This window comes from Schistosoma mansoni, chromosome W, assembly GCF_000237925.1.
Source record: "Schistosoma mansoni strain Puerto Rico chromosome W, complete genome".
Taxonomy (NCBI): domain Eukaryota; kingdom Metazoa; phylum Platyhelminthes; class Trematoda; order Strigeidida; family Schistosomatidae; genus Schistosoma; species Schistosoma mansoni.
In genome coordinates, this window is record NC_031502.1 from 46,448,584 (window position 1) to 46,469,993 (window position 21,410).

Genomic DNA, 21,410 nt, shown 5'->3' on the forward strand with positions numbered 1-21,410 from the left:
CGAATCCCGCGAGAGTGGGTTCGTGGATGCGCACTGCTGAGGAGTCCCACAATAGGACGAAACGGCCGTCCAGTGCTTCCAGGTTTTCCATGGTGGTCTAGCTTCAATTGACTCATGATCTCAACTCTATAAATTACTAAAATCTCCACAAAACCCCTTCTGATAACTACAGATAATCGTTGAAAAAAAGGTTAAACCTGTGTTTACTGATGACTCGAGATGTTCAAATGAAATACCTATCTATACATTTTAGAATGATCAATGGTTGTACATTGTAAAATGTAACTCCACTGAAACTACCCAAAATAATGAACTAAACGACAAAAGAAAACTGAAATGCAACACTATCTGAAGACAAAAGATAGCTAATCATTTGTGAATATCGTCCAGTTAAGTGAAGATGCTAGTAAAATATAATAATCTTCTGAATGCAATAAATTGATAATCTGAGAATATTTCTTCAACTTTCAAATGTAGAAATATTGCTTTAGAACCGATATGAACTATAATGTCTAGTTCAGAAAAAGTGAATGAACCAATAAGTTCGAATGATTTGGAACGTTCACTAGTTCTAGTATTGAATGCTAACACAATATTATTTTAAAAAAAGAAGAGTCATTCGCTTTTTGTGAGCCAAAAATAGATTAGACAAAGTGTATTTTCTCATTTAATTACAATACATCCTCGTTGGGAGACCTGAAAGTCTTCAGTTTGATCTCTTCTGTAGTCATGAGTACACAACACTACAGAAAAGTTACAAAATCCATCATCTTAATGGTTCTCCTTACTTACTTACGCCTTTTACCCCTCGTCGAGGAGCATAGGCCGCTCACCAGCATTCTCCATCCAACTCTTTCCTGAGCCTTCCTTTCCAGTTTTTTCCAGTTGCTATTCACCCTTTTCATATCCGCTTCTATTTCCCAGCGTAATGTGTTCTTTGGTCTTCCTCTTTTCCGCTTTCCTTCCGGATTCCAAGTTAGGGATTGCCTTGTAATGCACATTGGTGATTTCCTTAATGTATGTCCGATCCACTTCCAACGTCTTTTCCTAATTTCCTCTCCAGCTGGAAGCTGGTTTGTCCTCTCCCATAAAACGCTGTTGCTGATAGTATCCGGCCAATGGATGTTGAGTATTTTGCGTAGACAACTATTTATAAATACTTGTACCTTATTGACGGCGGATGTAGTAGTTCTCCACGTTTCAGCTCCGTACAGTAGGACTGTCTTGACGTTCGTATTGAAGATTCTGACTTTGAAATTAATTGACAGTTGTTTTGAGTTTCATATGTTCTTCAATTGTAGAAATGCTGTCCTTGCTTTGCCAATCCTCGCCTTTACATCTACATCCAATCCTCCTTGTTTATCAACGATGCTTCCCAGGTATGTGAATGTTTCCACCTCTTCCAGAGTTTCGCCATCAAGTGTGATTGGGTTGGTGTTCTCAGTGTTGCATTTGAGAATTTTGCTTTTTCCTTTGTGAATGTGGAGGCCTATCGATGCAGAGGCTGCTGCTACATTTGCTGTCTTCATCTGCATTTGTTCGTGTGTATGAGAGAGGAGGGCTAGGTCATCTGCGAAGTCCAAATCATCTAATTGATTCTGAGCTGTCCATTGTATTCCGTATTTCCTTTCAGATGTCGAATTCTTCATAATCCAGTCAATCAATAGAAGGAAGAGGAATGAGGAGAGTAGACAGCCTTGTCTGACTCCGGTCCTTACTGGAAATGCATCTGTCAGCTGTCCTCCATTCATGACTTTGCACTGTAGTCCATCGTATGAGTTTTGAATAATGTTGACAATCTTTTCAGGAACTCCATAGTGTTGAAGAAGTTTCCATAATGTTCTCCTGTCCACGCTGTCAAACGCCTTCTCATAGTCAATGAAGTTGACGTATAGTGATGAGTTCCACTCGATTGATTGTTCAACGATGATCCGTAGTGTCGCAATCTGGTCTGTGCACGACCTATCCTTACGGAATCCAGCCTGATGATCCCGAAGTTCGGCGTCTACTGCGTCTTTCATCCGACTCAGCAACACTCTGTTGAAAACTTTTCCTGGTACTGATAACAAACTGATGCCTCTGTAGTTTTCACATTTGCTCAGATCTCCTTTCTTTGGTATCTTGATGAGATATCCTTCTTTCCAGTCCATTGGCACTTGTTCCTCTTCCCAAATCTCCTTGAATAAAAGGTGAAGCATGTTTGCAGTTACTTTAATGTCCGACTTCAGTGCTTCAGCTGGTATACTGTCAGGTCCTGCCGCCTTCCCACTTTTGATTTGTCTGATGGCCATCTTGAATTTTTCGATCGTCGGTGGAGTGACATCTATTGGAAGGTCAGTGTGGGCTGCTTCGATGTCCGGTGGATTCAATGGGGCTGGTCTATTCAGCAGTTCCTCGAAGTATTCTGCCCATCTTTTCCTTTGTTCTTGAGTCTCAGTGATTGTCTTTCCTTCTTTGTCCTTGATTGGTCTCTCTGGTTTACTATATCTCCCTGCCAATTTCTTCGTTGTATCATATAGTTGTCTCATATTCCCCTCTCTTGCAGCTTTTCCCGCCGTCATTGCTAGTTCTCCCATGTATTCCTGCTTGTCGGCCTTAATGCTTTTCTTCACTTCCTTGTTTGCTTCTGCGTAGTCTGCTTGTGCTTTGACTTTCTCTGCTCGTGTTCGGCTGTTGATAATTGCTAGTTTCTTGTTCTTCCTTTCTTGAATCTTGTCCAGGGTTCCCATAGAGACTCATTCCTTATGATGATGCTTCTTAGAACCAAGAACCTCCTGACACGTTGAAGTTAGTGTTTCTTTTATCCCTTTCCAGTTGTCCTCCAAAGTAGTTTATTGTTCTTTCAGTAGATCCTGTAAAACTTGGAACCTGTTGTTGAGTGCTATCTTGAATTCGTTGAGCTTGTTAGTATCTCGAAGGAAGGCTGTATTGAACCTGTAGTATCGGTTGTTATGTTAAGCCCATATACTTTATTCTAGTTGCTGGCCAAGCCAATTCGCCTGTCATGAGTCATATTTTGATCTTGTTAATCATTTGCTTATTAACCTTGGCTATACTTTTATATGAGCGTATGTGTGTACACTTCGTATCTTATTCATCATATGTCTGTCACTCATTTTTGCCTGACTATAAATGTTGACTAACGCTTGCTTAAATCGAGTTGGCTTCACAGCCAATCTCCAATACGCATTGTTTTCGCTTCGCTCTCGAGTTGGCTTCCCAGCCATCTCCAATACGCATCATCTTTCGCCTCGTTCACTTCCTTCGCTTATTCGCCTGTTCACTCGCTCGTTATTATTCGCTCAGGTGTTGCTAACTTTCTGACCTGAGTTATTCGACAATAAACTGTAGTTGCTGCTATCCTTTGTCTTCTGATTTTACGCGCCGTTAAGATTAGAATTATATCGATTATCGAAACGAACGATTAACGAATCGCGGCACTATAGAATTGGAGGCCTCGCCGAACAAGCACGACGCAACAGAATTGGAGGCCTCGCCCTACGAGCACGACGCTACAGAATTGGATACCTCGCCGTACGAGCACGACGCTACAGAATTGGATACCTCGCCGAACGAGCACGACGCAACAGAATTGGATGCCTCGACGAACGAACACGGACCAGAATCGACAACCTCTGTGTACGAACTCACTACATAATTGGCGACCGCAACGAGCGAACACAAATCAAAAATGGAACCGCCAACGACATATTTCGTTATGATCCGAATAATCATCATATGCTCATTATTACAATAATGTCATATCTTCATCTAACGTGGGATTATTATTTTTGTTCGTATTAACATTAAACTATGACATATACGTAGTCATATCACTAATCGAACAAATTATAATGATATGGACATTACACGTTATGATATTCGAAACTCACCGGATTATTTTTATTATCCAATGACGTACAATTTTCCTGATTCAAGTGAGTTCGTTCCAATTTTTTTCATGTCATTTTCGGCTTAATATTACACTATCATAGACATAAGTTTGGAGTTATACTCCCGATAGTAGGAACTTATGTTCTCGATACAACTAATGTTCATTCATCTTATTGGTACGCAGCAATCGTCGTTTTCTATATTTTCAGCGACAACCAAAACCGAACTTCCTCAATTTTTGTTTCACGATGATCCCTAGTTTGTTCATATTATCTATTCATTCACATGTATAACTGAATGCTGCATCATCCGTTACCCATAAACACTATTCGATTACTGCAATTAATATTCTATTTCCATTCCACTGTACGCCAGAACATAGAGTTTAGAGCTAGTCTCTCATAGATACACTCTTGTTCGTCACATTCAAGTCAGTCTCACTCGCCGTCATCGATAATCATATGTATTGGTATTTTTATCATGCCTTTATACGGTTTCGTAACAAATGAGGTTGAGCGCATATCCCTCTAACTACACAAACCACGCTAGGCTGCATGACCATAAAGGAATACGACTCCGCATATCTCGACTCAGCAGTCACTATCCTGTCCCTCTGGTCATTCTACTAATACATATTTAACGATAACTCGACGCACACGACAACGTACACTGACTTCGCATTTCATGATCATTATCATTAGCAGTACAGCAATGAATATCAACCGTTGATGCAGTCATCATCCTACGGCTGGATTATTTTTTATCCCACATGAAATCCAGGCATGTAAATTCGAATCTACTAATCGCTGATCGACGCTATTTACTTTACTGCGGCTTATCGGAACATATTTCGCTGTTCTTTATCCTCATATTCAGTCAGCACCACAGACCAATTACTGTTATACTCTATTTTCACGATATTTCGATTCGCGCATATGAACATGTTATTTTATCATTCGGACAGTCACTACATAAATGCATGTTAAAATTTTTTGTACGCTTACTAATTTACTCATAATCACATGCTAGCATTTCAATTTTTGTCCGCATCTTGACAATATTCATGTACCTTTTTACAGAAGTATGACACATTCGTTTAATACGCTCACCCCTCGCTTGACTCTAATTTATCAGGTATTGTACAATTTTTTCCCTACATGTTAACACTATTTACACACCGCTTCAGTGTTATTTTTCGAAAACAGACATTTTTTTATAAATGTGCTATTTTCTACAAGGGGGCTATGTAGTATCGGTTGTTATGTTAAGCCCATATACTTTATTCTAGTTGCTGGCCAAGCCAATTCGCCTGTCATGAGTCATATTTTGATCTTGTTAATCATTTGCTTATTAACCTTGGCTATACTTTTATATGAGCGTATGTGTGTACACTTCGTATCTTATTCATCATATGTCTGTCACTCATTTTTGCCTGACTATAAATGTTGACTAACGCTTGCTTAAATCGAGTTGGCTTCACAGCCAATCTCCAATACGCATTGTTTTCGCTTCGCTCTCGAGTTGGCTTCCCAGCCATCTCCAATACGCATCATCTTTCGCCTCGTTCACTTCCTTCGCTTATTCGCCTGTTCACTCGCTCGTTATTATTCGCTCAGGTGTTGCTAACTTTCTGACCTGAGTTATTCGACAATAAACTGTAGTTGCTGCTATCCTTTGTCTTCTGATTTTACGCGCCGTTAAGATTAGAATTATATCGATTATCGAAACGAACGATTAACGAATCGCGGCACTACAAACCTTTGTAGTGCTGTTTGTCCAGTTGTCCAGTCTTTCTTTAGCTTCAGTCTCATCTTGGCCACAACCAGGTGGTGATCTGAAGCCATGTCAGCTCCTTTCCGGGTTCTCACATCTTTCATTGTTCTTCGGAATTTTTTGTTGATACAGATGTGATCTATCTGGTTCTCTGTGGTGTGGTCCGGTGAGATCCATGTAGCTTTGTGTATGCGCTTGTGTGGGAATATTGTGCCGCCTATAACCAATTTGTTGAATGCACATAGGTTTGCAAGTCTCTCCCCATTTTCATTTCTCTCTCCTAATCCATGTCGTCCAATTATATCTTCATATCCTGTGTTGTCCACTCCAACTTTAGCATTTAGATCTCTCATTAGGATGGTGAGGTCCTTTCGTGAGCACTTCGCTATAATTGATTGCAGCCTTTCATAGAACTGATCTTTATCATCGTCGTTGCTATCATTGGTGGGTGCATAACATTGGATAAGGTTCATTGTGATCCCTTCCTTCTTTGTTCTGAATGATGCTTTGATTATCCTGGGTCCATGAGATTCCCATCCCACAAGTGCATTTCGTGCTTCTTTGGACAGCATTAGAGCAACTCCCTGAGTGTATGGAGCATTTTCCCCTTCGTGACCGGAGTACAGCAGCATCTCTCCTGTACCTAGCCTTTGTTGTCCAGTTTGTGTCCAATGGGTTTCGCTGATTCCGAGTACTGCCAAGTTGTATCTCCTCATTTCCATTGCTATTTGGCTGGTCTTTCCTGTCTCCCACATTGTCCGGACGTTCCATGTACTTATAAAGAGTGTTGCTCTGGTTGTTAGAAGGTGCATCGGTCTCGTGACTTCCGAAGAATTTCGGCTTTCATCATGAGACGTCATAATTATTCCTTCAACTCCCAGGGCAGAGTTTAAATGGTTTGAATTATTTTTTCTGGTTAGCGTTTTTTAGCGAGTTAGCTTTTCTACGGGATGGGGTCGCTAACCCCATGCCCAACCCTCCTCCTTTACCCGGGCTTGGGACCGGCAGTAACTCTAGAAGAGCTACAGGCGGAGTTTAATGGTTCTCCAGCTAACTAATATTAATTTGTGACCAAATTTGTCTTCAAATATGCAAACAACCATCCCAATTTTCGTCAAAATAGAAATTATACCAATAGATAACCTCATATATATATATATATAAACTTTTATTTGAACCGTAAAATGTTGCTACATCATTTTACATTTATAAACTAGAATCGATTCTGTGTGTACCCAGTACCCCGTTTTTCTAATCAGTTATGTGGTTGTTCCGTGTTAATACTGTTACTCAATTGGTCTGCTATGTGGTCTGGTCTTGCATTTATATAAATGAATGTCTGAAATATGAAGACGATTTTGAGCTAGTGATCGTTGGTCTTGTATTATTCCTCTTCGTTCGGGGCTAGTTAGTATTGGACCGACCGTCAGACATAGAGTATTGGTCTCCCTCTCATTTGATGTGTGTTGGTTACTTAAGGTCAACGACGCGTATTAGTAGTTTGTAGGACATAACAGACAATTATAATCAATGTGATATCTAGCAATAATTGAATTCAATTGTTTTGAAAAATATAAGTGGAAATAAGAGAATTTCAACTCGTCGTTAGAGTATACACATAAATATAATGATCGGCGTTAATACAATGAAGATAACGAACCGGCAAAACTGAAGTCATGTGTAACGTCCCAAAATAAGATAAGCTAGCTGATATATAATTGAAAATCTGGACTAAATGAAAAGGACGTAGTATTTATCTATCACATCAAGTATTTTGAATTGTGGTGTCGATAACGAAAATAGACTGGTCCATTCTAAACAACGATACAACATAACAATAATATGCACTTATTTTATTGATAACTATATTTCATCTGTTTTGTTTAACTGAATAATGAAACAAAAGCTTGATGTACAGTCATTAGTTGATTCACTAGGATGAAATATTTAATATTAATAAGTTGATCAATTCGACTGCTACATTAAAGGTGAACGCAGACAGTAGTATGACTTTTTACACTACATTTAATTAAAAATAACAATATTTATTTATCCTTGCAACAACAGAATGTCTTTAGAATATGATGTGGGATAAAGAGACAAAGAGAGATAGGAAGAGTGGTGACCGGAAGCCTACAAAGTTACACGCAATCACTGCTCTCAAAAATGGACAACTAATTATTCAATAAGACATTAATTTCACTTCAATTGTCAAATAAAATGACTGCCTGCTATACAAATATTATTCATGTTTAACTTACTTCACGGATGAAATTATCCAATTTTCCAACAACAGATGATACTTCACGTAATCTCATAAGAATATCGTCAAGTCCTTGACATGATTTACGGTGAGAAGGATGTCCAAATAAACGATTCAATAAAACAATAGCCACTTTAAATAATATGATTTTACCTAATAAGATGATTTTTTGAAATAGGAAATAATAATAATAATTAATCAGTAAATTCTATAAAGTGTTTTAACAACCTATTTTAAGCTTAAAAAAGAAAAGATTAGATGTTCTGAAGAAGTGGATAGTAAGAATTCATCAGTGCATCGTCATCCTTCTTCTTCAGAGTTGTTTATCAATTTATTTGTAAATCATTTCGATTCACATTGCTGAATGGCAGTCAATACACACAACAATGATATTACAAAAATGTGAAAATATAACTAGTTAAGCATGTATATGGAGCTCATGGATTGTAAGATTATAAGTAATTCTTTTGAACGTCGCTCATATATTTTTGCAAAATAAAGAGTATTTGAGTGAACAATTGTTTTCAATAACTTCTTCTTCAGGCTCTATACAGTTAGAAATATCTAAATATTGGGACAGTGGTTCAATGAGTTAGAGAATTCAGCCCTTAACCACTAAACCTCAGACATTCAAGAGGAGGAATATATTTGTAAAATCTCAGCGAATGAATTTGAAGTAAATCCAACGTTTCGCCTGGCAATCTGGTTCAAGATTTTTTAGGGAAACAATCAAAATTATCGAATGTAAATTTGCCATATACTAAACCGCAGGTTCGAACTCCCACCTAACCCTACTTCTGTTTGGGGTATTGTGCTTGGAGTGTGGCTAAAAACTAAATACACAAACTTGTAGTTGGTAAAGGAGTTGAAAAAAAACAAGACAAGAATATTGCATCGCAAAATACAGTTTAATTTGGGTATATATAACAAAGTTATCATTGAATTAGTTGGTGTTCTAAGTTTAGAATACTGAATTAAAATGCCGAATATATCTTAAACACCTTCAAACTGTAAAAGGTTATATTAAGAAAGAACAAGAAATAGATAATGCAATACTTAGATGAAGATTATAAATACAATGACTACTTAAGAAAAGAAAGAACACATCAATTGAAATAAAACCCACTAATGAATTATTATATAATGGAAGTGAAAGGCAAATCAGTTATTCATATTTACTTAATACAAATAAAATTACCATACATGCATGTGTGTATGCATAAACGAACGCATGATAATCAAGAGAGGAGTTTGTTAGGATAGACCTGATATACGTTGTTAACAAGTCAAAAATAATATTTATATAGGGATAAACATATTTGTTTCTAATTTTTCTACGTAAAATTATCGTGTGCAGACGAGCAAATGAGGATCAATAAAATAACTTTTGAGTTTTTGCGTGAAATTCAAAAATGACTAACTTTTATTTCATATGACGTAGAACGAGTACCGGAAATCCCTTTGTATGCTGATCAGAACGTTTAAAATTATACTTTTTACCATAACAGAGTGAAAACAGACAGTTTTTATCATATCAAATGCCTGAGTCTTTCTATTTAGATTTTACATAACATTTAAATAAATTGTATTCGAAACAATGGAGGAACCCCCAAAAATCCTTTTAAGGCTTCAAGAAGGCGGGCGTTCTGTTTTCATACGCACGAATTTATCTGGTGACTTCTCGATTCACAAATGGAAAAACTGGTTGAAGAATTTAATAAATTCATAAATTATGTATAATTTGTTCACCCTTTATGGTATTGTCTTTTTTCTCCATAATCTCTATTTACAATAGCTGTCTCCTGATTGGCTAACAACAACGGGCTAAAATTGGCTGCAGTTGTTCTAAGCTCTCTAAATTGTTTTCTAATAAAAATGGGACATTCAGTTTTTATTTTATCTCTTCTATAGTTTTTTTTCTGTTGATCTCATCTTCGGTACTGTCAAACAATTTGTGTATTAATATCAGTTTCTAGATTTTATTTATCAGTTAATGATCACGTGTCTAAATCTATTCAAATCAATAAGCAAATGTTTATAGGTATCAATGCCAATGTTGGACATGATAATTTCAAATAAATTAATAAGCGGATATGTTACTACCATTAACATTAGTGACAAATGCTTCAGCAGTATGCTGGCGATTACGTCCAGTAAACAACTTTATATCCAAAACTAAAATTCGTCTAATAACCAATAGTATCAGAATGAGCAAAACAACGAAACACTTAATCTGGAATCTAGAAAGGTTTGTCAGCAATTATCTCAGTATGTAGGATATTTTCATCAGAACATTTGTGTTCTAAGTCATAAGTAGCTAAATAATTTTTCTACAGTTGAGATGATTATATAACGTTTAAATTTTATCAGAAGGGGGTTTTGTGGAGATCTTAGTAATTTTATATAGTTGAAATCATGAGTCAATTGAAGCTACACCACCATGGAAAACCTGGAAGCACTGGACGGCCAACACGTCCTATTGTGGGACTCCTCAGAAGTGCGCATCCACGATCCCGCCTCGCGAGATTCGGACCCAGGACCTATCAGTCTCGCGCGCGAGCGCTTAACCACCAGACCGCTGAGATGGCCGGCATGCAACGGTGTTAATGTCTGACTTCGACTAATCCACGAAGTTGAGCAACCATTCACCGATGTCTTTAGTGAGTTGATATCTCCCAGACCTAGTTAAATTTTACACGAAAATGTTTATTTACTCTACAAAATACAAATAACGATTTGTTAGTGACTTTTCAACATACACAATAGAACAAAGAGCATAATATAACATCGATCAGTGTTTTAAGGATGAATCATCCACTTATGTAAAACAGAAGAAATAATAAAAATTGGATGTTTTTGTATGGGCGTGAATATACAGTAGAATAATACTAATATATTTTTCTAGAAAAGATAGACAGAGTGATAAGTTGGACGGAGTACCTTTGTGCACATTAAATGTATCATTTTGTCTTCACAAAGATAAGTGAGGCTGTAGTATTAGCACAGAAAACTTGCACTATGGTATGTTAAGCAAGGTGAGTCATCACTGAAACACGACAGTTGATGATGAGATAAAGAAAGAAAATTCCCGAAAGATATGAGAATAAAACTACAACAATTATAAATTATTGTTCATATTTTACACGCTACCATGGTTATCTAACGACAATATGATTCACGCTAAAATAACTCCTATAATGTTAGGTTTTAGTCAGACGATGATATCTGACAAAAACACATCACCAGCGAATTATCCCATTGATACATTAAAAAGAAAGTTGAAATATGTTAGTTCCAACTATTGGGCATAATTTCCTCTTGGTGTTTTGATAAGTCAGAATCTGCTAAGATGTAGGTTAGATGAATGTGCCATGTTAATATCTGGCCATAAGTGGCATACTACTGCTACTACTATAGTGAACAAGAACACAAGTGGGGACAATCGAATGTGTTTGAACACAAAATTACAGAACATCTTAGTAAAATCTGTAAACCATACAGTAAATGCTCAATTTGCGAAATATCAATCGTCTCAACTTGACTGTTCCTTTTGCAAATGTCAATCAGTCGTCTCAGAATTCACTGTTCCATCATTTCCACACCAGTCATTCTCTTTTCTTCGATCTTCTTAACCTTCTACTGCCAGGTATTTTACTTTCGATTGGTGATACATACCACATATCTATCAATATCAGCAGCACACACTACACTACTACTACTACTACACCAGTTTCATAAAATGAGATAGTTTATCATAACACAACGATATTTACGTTGGATTATTAGCAAGAACGTGATGAAGCGAAATACTATCTTCCCCACAAAAAAAATGCTGAGTTTCGACAAGATGGCGTAAAATGGAAGCATTGACTGTGAGATCTGAGAATGATATGTTTAATTTTAATTTGTTTTCAGATTGCATAGTTCTGGAAAAGTACAAAGTCAAGGAAAACCACCTATATGTTTTTTTAAATGTAACATTAGTTGAAATTTATCATAGTGTATTTTAAATAATGTCGAATATGACTTATTTATACCTTAAGAACTTATCGACAAAGAAAGTATCACTCAATTTTTTCGAGTGTATTAGTTGAAGAGTAGATAATATTCTGTTCATCTATACACGTTCATTATGATCCTAATCTAAAAGCGCTGCAGACAAGGGTACACGCATGGTTAAATTAGTTTATAATGAAGTTGAATATGAAAGCTTAATCACATTCCTGAACCTTTCAGACATCTTGTTTAGTCGAAATGCCATGGTAATAATTTAAATTATTGAGTTATGAATATATATATATATAATTTAGAATAATTTTAAATATTAGAAGACATTAAACCAGGACAACAAAAAACAATGAGTGTATTGTCGAATATTCTTTTTTTTCTAAAAAAAACAGCCGGGTCGAGAACTATGAAAATGATACTTTCCAGTTCTGAGGCATATTTATTCTCACCACAATGTGAAATGGTCTTATACAGATTTTTTTCTCCCTACTCTGACAGTGAATTTTGTCACAATATGACAATTGTTAAAGAATTATGAAAAATTAAGAAGCATTAAACAGCTGTTTCACTTGTTATTTGAGGAGCTATCCCTCAACAAGGTGTATTCATGACGTGTAAATGACAAATGTTTGAACTGTTTCTATATGATGATATTGAAATAGTTACCAGAAAAATAAGGCTAAAACTGGACATTCAGATTACACAACAAATCAAGAACAAGTAATGGTTGTAGTTGTAGTAGTGGTCGATAATTTTCTAATTTTGCATTTATTGCAGTATACGTGTTGTACACAACTGAATAACAGAAAATATTATTGTCCCAAAACTGGGTAGTTTAAGAAAAACAATATTTCTTTATTTCTTTTTTATTTACTACAAACATAACAACAAATAGATTATGTAGAAGAAATGCGTTATAACCACAAAATGTGATCTGTTATCAGAGAAAAATTCAAATTGGATGAAAAAGTATCATTATTCAATAGTCTAAAGGAATTAAAATATTCCATAACCAGTTCAACAACCATGAACTTAATTACAACTGTAAAGGTTGCTGTTGATGATAGAGAAGAATAAGTTTGATCATTTTCTGTTAACGTATAGACACATTTTGATGGAATGCACTAAAATACAGTCGATATTTATAAATTAATCATAGTTTATATGGGACGAAATCCGAGTAATGGATCTCGCTGCTAGTCACTACACGGATTATAATTATTCTTTAAATGAAGAAAATATTGATCACCTTTAAGGAGTTTATACACCAACAAAATTTGTTCAAAACTAGTTTAGAATATCAAAAATGAGAAAACGCTTACAAACAATAATGATAATCATAACAATAAAGTATACTTGATAGTTTTTGGCAAATTATTGATCAAATCATATTTTACATAAATACAATTTAGTCAATTAAAAAATTGATTGGTAAACTAGGAGCAATAACCCACAGAACTGGCGTTCGAATCCTGCTGAGACTCATATTTTGTGTTGCCATCGAATCATTCAGTGTACATTTTTGAAAAAAATGTTGTTAAAGTCAATTGTGAACAACTTAAGTGATTTTACAAACAGTTGATGGTTTCACAAGGAATATACATTAGTATCCTTTAAGTAATTATATAAGCAATGATCATTTTACAGTTTTCAGTTTTTATTTATCTTTATCTGTAATGTACTTTGTAGAGCAGTGTATTTGAAACCCGACCGACTAACTTTACTTCCTAGCAAATAAATAGACTTACACTCACTAGTCCAGAAACAAACATAAAATGTAGTGATAAAATAATATTATAATGACACCCCTGAGCGGTTGATTAACCAATCAGAAAACAGGGTTTGGTGACAAAGCAATTTGTGGTTAAAGAAACATTAAAATTATGATAGATTAATAGTACCAAGGTGATAGATAAATGAAAAAATATAAGGATTAAGGATTAGGAGGCAGGTTACAGTCAAGAGTTAAAGTTAAGAAGTTGCATTTAAGAACATAAGGGTCAGAACATTCGGTAAACGTTCGTGAATACCCTATAATTACATCATGCATGCTTAAACACAATCTGCATATGGAGCACTTATTTCTGGTAATTTACTTTACACACAATGTTAAATTCACTGTGTGGTTGCACAAAAAATATTCATAAAAAGCTTAAACCTTTTAGAAACTAATCATAACCAAGTTTTTTTTAACATACTATCCTTAACTGAGCCTTTAATTTTCCCTAAACGTTTTGTAAGAGCGATCTCGAATTTGAATAGTTGCCCGAAGGTAGTCTCTACAATATGGTTTTATCAGTATATATATATACAATATTTAACATACCATCACAGAAAAACAAATCCCATATTCTTAATACAGCTGTCCAAGGTAAAGTTCGTGTATAAGCGCACATGAACCATTCCAAGACGACAAAATTTGGTTCCACTGAATATTTTCGCTACAAAAAGTATTGAGACATAAATTTTATGAATACTGACTTGAAACAGCACAGATTGATACAAAATCTATATAAGATGATGTTATGATCTCTCTTATAACGACCCAGCTACTCTTATTGCTTAGTATTCTTTGGACACTTTATTTCACTTGACAATTCCCTCAAATCAGAATACGTTTGAATAGGAATGTAATTATATTTCGAATGAACAAAGGTTGAATGAAAATAGGAAATACGTTAGTATATTTATAAATTTTAATGTATGCTAATTAAAACGATATGTGTTTTCTTGGTGACTATCTATATCAAGTCTAGTTCGTTTTATAAAACAACTATGTATTTCAGTAGACTAAAAATGAAATGATGACTTGGAAGTAGCATCGGTGGTAATCGTAGCACGATTTATTCCGTAACTTAAAAAAAATTTCATCCTCCATTTTTATTAGGAAATACGAAACAACCACAGTAGATCATTGAGTAAATCGCAAAAAAGTAAACAACTTTCGCAACAGAAAACGATCAGCCTTCAGAATTAATGAAAAAACCGAATGCGTGATTTTTCTGTAGATTTATGATCATCTACTCACTGCTTGTATGTTTGTCGATAAAAACAATGTGTATTCACAAGATCGTAGAGCATAACATACAAGGATTTCCAGGTCTGTTTTAAACATTCGAAATGGAGGTGTGACGGGCGTACTGTCTACAAATGTTTTTCAAGTCCAGACAAACGGTAAATCTATAGAAAGTATGATTCAATATACAACTGAAGTTTAGGTTATTCTACTGAATAAGTTAATGCATATATCTTTTTTGTTTTTTTTCTGAATCTTTTTTTTAAAATTTTTTTCTTCCAGTCATGTGGATATTATGTTGTTTATTTAGCGAATAACTAGGTCATTCTACTTTGATTGATAAACAAGGTCAGTAATGAAAATAATAATGACAACAATAACAAAAACTTCTGTGTCACTCAAGAAAGCAACCAATCGTATGTGAATAAAGATATAATTGGAAGAAAGATATTTTTTGTCACAAGCTGATGGTAACTAAACTAATGAGCTCTGTGAAATTACTTTGTCTTAAATGAAACTTCATGACAGTGTCCACATACGATTATACACTCATACAGGACTGAACTTAGGTGAGTTAAGAATTTAGCAAAAGCGATGAAAAACAGCATTCAATACAAGTAAAAAATCTCGATAATTCGCTACTTTTAAAAATTACATGAATTCAGCAAGACGGTTATTAAGAGAAATCCAACACATGTTTCAGGAAACGACTTACTAAAAATTTGTATATTGGAGGATGTATCGACTTAAGAAGAGCATATAAGACGTCCCCGTCAATTTGTACTCGTTCCTAATTGAGAAACAAAGAAGAAACCATTAACTACATAAATATCATTAGCCACATTCTACACAATGAAACTCAATAACCAGGATCAGATTTATGTATCGGGCTGTAAGTCACATTTTATGTGCCTAAGATAGATTAGTGGGATATTACGCGGTTGGTCGAACCAGATTAAATAGAACGAGGTTTGAATCTGTGACTTCACTGTGTAATATAAACCGTAAATTGATCTTAGCCGCAACATCATTGAAAACGAAGAAGCACAAGACGAATTATCCTTGACTCGGACACCACAGCAGCGCGTGTCTAGGACCCCACCACCGGAAATTGAACCAAGAACTTTTAGTCTAACACGCAAACGCCTGAACTCTAAATTACTGAGCTGGCTTCCAATGGTTAGACTTTATTATCGAATGCCGAATACTTTAATCACGAAATATTTGGTCCGTCATTAGCTTTTATTTCGTAAGGTGTTAATTTTAGCTTTTACCAATTCATACATTATTTGTTTGAAAAGAAAAAAAAGAATGTACTTTAATGTCCAACTGATGTCAAAACAATACAGAAACACAAATATCTTCTTTTTATTGTTTTTCGATTTAAACGACTTTAGTACACTCAGAAAACAAAACTGCAAAAACCATCACTTACAAGACCATCATCATAATAAGATTCTAAATAACGTTCACAAATTTCATTGAAAGTCCAAAAGGCATCAACTTCAGGCATAAACATGAGTAGGACAGCTGCTAGTGGGGCTTGACCTTGACAATAACCTTTCTCTGGATGTCTAATTGTATAAGCTTTTAGTAAGGTGTATAAACTTTCTTGACTAAAATAAAAAAACGAAAGTAAGTTGTTGTATGGTATATATATATATATATATATATATATATATATATATATATAATTATTATTTAGCTAGCTTTTACTAAGCCTATCTGACTTGAGTGATTCTTGTGTGATTACCATTCTGCTGGAGACCGTACTAACTTCGCATAACCAGTTGACTAAAACACTGCTTGATGACTATCTAATTATTCGTAGACAGATCGCATAATTATCGTTATATCAGTCATTTCCAAACTGTATTATTAGTGATGGACACAGTAAATACTAAATAACTTTTGTAGGACCTTGGTCGAACCACTATTTTGCATAAGTAACATGAAACGCTAACAAATTCATTATTGTGTTTATAAACAAACTATAATCAGCTACTTGCTATATTTATAAAATTCGGACGAATTTAAGGAATCCGACACTGTTCATGTTACAGGCGACACAAATATGACTGAATTCAATTGATGAAAAATTAATCAAATCACAATGCACAAAATGACTTAGAATTAATGTATGTATATGATAACAACACAGTGCACAATGATTTTGTATACGTTTAAACTACCGCACGAATCAATATTATGATTTTCATGAAGTTCTTATTCTATGACAATGTGTGTGAATCAGTAGTAGTAGCCTTGTAATAAATCGAAAACCAAAATATATGCCCATTTACATTTCGTAAACAGAACGATTCTATAGTAATATATATCATTTAATTCTGTCGTACCACAAAGAATACGCGTCAATCTTTTTGTTTGTTTATTTGAATGTTTTTTTTTTCAGTAAAAATCGTCAAAAGAGAAAAAAGTTGGTAGGTCATTTATTTACCATAAAATATGGTTTTCAACAAGACTGATAAATTATTAAAAAAAACTTAAGTGTATGCAAATTTAAGCACAAAAACGATAGGACTAATAAATAGATATATAGATTTCGTGGTAGACAACCATTTAACAAATGAAACAACTTCTTATGTTGTTTTAGACTACGATGCAGAAACAATGTGAATATGTGACATCAATATTAAATATAACATCTGAAAATTATTTACAATTTTCTCTTATAATAATATGCGATAGAATTCGTTATAAAGACAATAGAGGCTAGTTCAAATGTCAATCTGAAGTGATTGGCAGAAGAGCATGACGTCAAGATATAGTGGCATTCAGTTGGAAACGATAAATGCGGCGATTGTAAGTATGTGTTAAAATGAATAGTTGGGGAAAAATTAAAATTTTCATTGGATGCAGCGTTGCGATTTGTTCAACGTAGATTTTTCATGACAAAATGATAGCTCAATAATCACTGAAAACTAGAGGGCACTCCTTACAACCAAGACAACTCAACGATAACTGTGTCCCCGTTAATAAATAACTTGGAGATGACTTACTGAGGTTCTAGTGGAAGGTTTTAAGTGGTGAAGTTCAAATATATCAAGAGTAAAACAGCTATCATCAATGATTCTGAGTATTGATCATACCACACAGGGAACTGACTGAAATTAAAAGTAGAGACCAATGTATTTTAAATCACTGCTCCAAAAATGCCCGCGTAACTTGAGTCCCATACTAGAATGAAATATTTGTCTAATGTTCCCTGACCGTCAATAGTTCCCCATCTAGCGTTAGTCTATAATGCAAATAACTGTTCCGATTTTCATTTGTTTTAAAGAAGAAAGACTGAAACAAATTAGTCATGAATTACAATTACCCTGTTCTCTTATGTGTATATATGTTATATTAAAAAGCTTTTTCATAGGTTAACACCTACCTTCTCATACGATAATACTATTATTAATTTAAATTGCCAACCAGTAATTAACATTTCTATGTTTTGAAAGTTATTAGGTATAGTGTTTTGAGGGTTGTCATTATTTAAAAAACTAACAAGTAAATCGAAGTCAAATAACCGACAGGAAGTGGCTTTATTAGATGCCAACATTTAAATATTTTTAATGACAAGGTAATATAGTTCGAACAGTTTTATTGCATACTTTATTATGTTTTTGGATCAATCAGAGTAAGCTACTTAAACATTTTCTAATTTTAAGTTAAGGTTTATTCTAAAATACATTTATTGTATTTCAACCAAACTACAACACCTCTCAGCCACAGAGCCAGGTGATATCTTTAAAAAAAACCTTAAACTAAAATGTACCAAGAGGAAAGAGTAGTTGTAGTATGTTGTTTATTCGTGTTGTTCAGTCCGATTCGTTACTTAATATCGTCTCAACCTGCTCGGCTACATCACCCACAGATAGAAAGTATTACACGACATGATAGCCCATAACCATTTAAGTGTATTTTGTCGAGAAAATTAGATGTACATAATGTAATGGTAGTAAATCATTTTTGATGAGACAATCAAACAATGAGGATATATATGTATACCTGTGAATACAATACGCGCACTTAAATGGTTGTAAATATTTACTGGTATGGTAGCTACCATTGTTTTATGTTCTTAGAAATAAATTGAACCGCCTTGCACTTTATTGTCTGTTGATGATTATTCCTAATGAAACCAACAACATTTAGTAATAATAATAATCATAAAAAGTGTATGTTGGATTAATGAAATTTGTAGAGAGAAAGATAGGGAGTTGAGGAAGAAAATAGAACAGAATAACTATTCCAATCATCTATACACACGCTGGTGTTATAGGATGACGATACTGAGATAGACAAATTTAGAGCCATTGAATTTGAGATAGGAATTATCATTTAATCACGAAGACTTGAAAGAAAGCTGATCGATTTAGTATGAATGAAAATGAGAACAAACAAAATATTGCATGAAAATAAAATTGGAATTGGTTGTATTCTATTTGAAGTGAGTTATTTTTGAGGTAAACCGTGAATCATAACAAATAAGCCGTGTCCGCTGAAACAAATTCATGTGAGTACTGCTTTAAAAGTACGTGCAGTTCATCAGCTCTGATACACGAGCATGTGTTTGTGCAATTTACTTAGTTTTATTTATTTGCCTATTAAAAACACAGAAAGACAATAAATACAGACAGACTGATAATGACTGTGGAACTGACCCATGACCTCCTTTTTCACTGAATAATTCATGGAAAGGAAATTGACGATCAATATCACGACGTATTTGATCACAATTAGCTGATGTCCCTTCTTGTAAGCAATAATTTGTGTATAATTTCTCTGGATCTAAATCAATCGATGGGACAAGTGTAGCTCTGGGATCATCATTATCGTATTCTGTTAGAATATCACCACTTGTTTGGTTAGAAAATATGTCAATATTTCGTGTAATTCGATGCAAAATTGGTGATGATGACGATCCGACAGATGATGATATTAAAATGGAAGTACATGAATCTGTGGATGATGCTTCGTGAATTTGAATTTCGTTTTGAAAATGATTTGTACTAGAACTATCTGTACAAGATGTCGTACTAAGACTAGCATAACCACCGGAATTTCTAGTTGTAACATGATTTGATTTTATCATATCAGTAGTATCAATATGTGGTTCTGGTGAACATGATTTACCATGAATAGATGCAATTGTTGAATAACCTGAATTAGGTAGTGCAGATTGGTTAAACATTGAAGAATTGACATTATTCAATGCACTAGAAGGTAAATTATGAAGACTGCTATGAGTTGTACCGGATATTGATCGAATGGATTCGCTATTGAAAGTATTTCGCTGCCACGGTGATATTCTTTGAGTATTTGGACTATCGTGATTTTGTAAGGAAAGAGGTAGTGCTGACGGATATCGACAGCTATCATGTGAATTAGAAATAACATCTTTAACCCTACTAATGCGCAAAGAATGGAAACTAGACCCTTGACTTAATACAGTACTGTCAGTGCTGAAAGATAGAAAACAAAGGATATTATTAATACATTATGTAAATTACCTAGATAGTGAAGATACAAAATTTACTTAAGCAACATATCACATTGGTTTTCCTAACAGGATGGCATAGATCGCGAAGCACTAACTACCTATCTAGATTGTGTCGACAATGATTATTGAAGCCTCTGGAAACTTTACGATTTAACCAACCTGCTTAGAAAACTCAATACCTTAAAAATTTTATTCCTGAGTTAAAAATTTAAATCACTGTCTTAAAACCATATAACCTGTCAGCCATATCGAAGAGGATTTAAGAGAAGTCGAACGTTCATACTTATCTAGTTGGGAATTATTGTTTGTAGTTTTATTGTACAAATATTAAACACTTGGATTCTTGTATTTTTATATTCTCCTATTTACAAGCTTTCGTTTGATCTATAAACTGTTGTAACGTCTTAACTTCTACAGACTTATTATTCATTATTTTTTTAATGCTTTATTTTCATCTCATAATTAAATTGTGCGTATATAGTAACTTTCTATTTGTGCTGCATTGAGATCAGGTAGGAGTTATGAATCGGACTAGAGAATAAAACTGCTACCATAATAAACAGATTGATGACACAGGCCCTAGTATACGCCAATAATCGGCGAGACTATAATTTGTGAACGAACCAATCAGATTAGAGGTGGAGTCTTAGATTTTGGCGCGAAATTCATTCATTTATATGGCCAAATAGGATTTTTTGCATTTTAGCTGATCTCAATTTGTAATGAAAACTTCAATTCTAATTTATAAACATAACTTTTCACTCTAGATTTCGATTCTAATTTCACAAACTAATTTCTAAGCTACTTTTGCGTCGCTCATCGGCGGCCTATGCTCCTCCACGATGAGCAACAAATGTAACTAGGTAAGTAAGATGATATCATTGATTGTTTGGCTAAACTTTTCTGTTATAAATAGTTTACTAAGTAAGATTATTTGTTGA

General features: G+C 34.5%; 1 protein-coding gene across 1 annotated transcript in view; it reads right to left on the reverse strand.

Moving 5' to 3' along the window:
* The window catches only part of Smp_145170 (putative tbc1 domain family member), a gene marked incomplete at both ends in the record, with an annotated part of 20,653 nt that extends 493 nt beyond the window's left edge, over positions 1 to 20,160 (reverse strand). Inside the window, 5 exons of the mRNA XM_018789906.1 lie at positions 7,929 to 8,083; positions 14,265 to 14,379; positions 15,670 to 15,744; positions 16,390 to 16,570; positions 19,631 to 20,160. Coding sequence (XP_018655302.1) covers positions 7,929 to 8,083; positions 14,265 to 14,379; positions 15,670 to 15,744; positions 16,390 to 16,570; positions 19,631 to 20,160 — 1,056 coding nt within the window. The remainder of the gene's footprint in view (positions 1 to 7,928; positions 8,084 to 14,264; positions 14,380 to 15,669; positions 15,745 to 16,389; positions 16,571 to 19,630) is intronic.
* Positions 20,161 to 21,410: the final 1,250 nt, after the last annotated feature.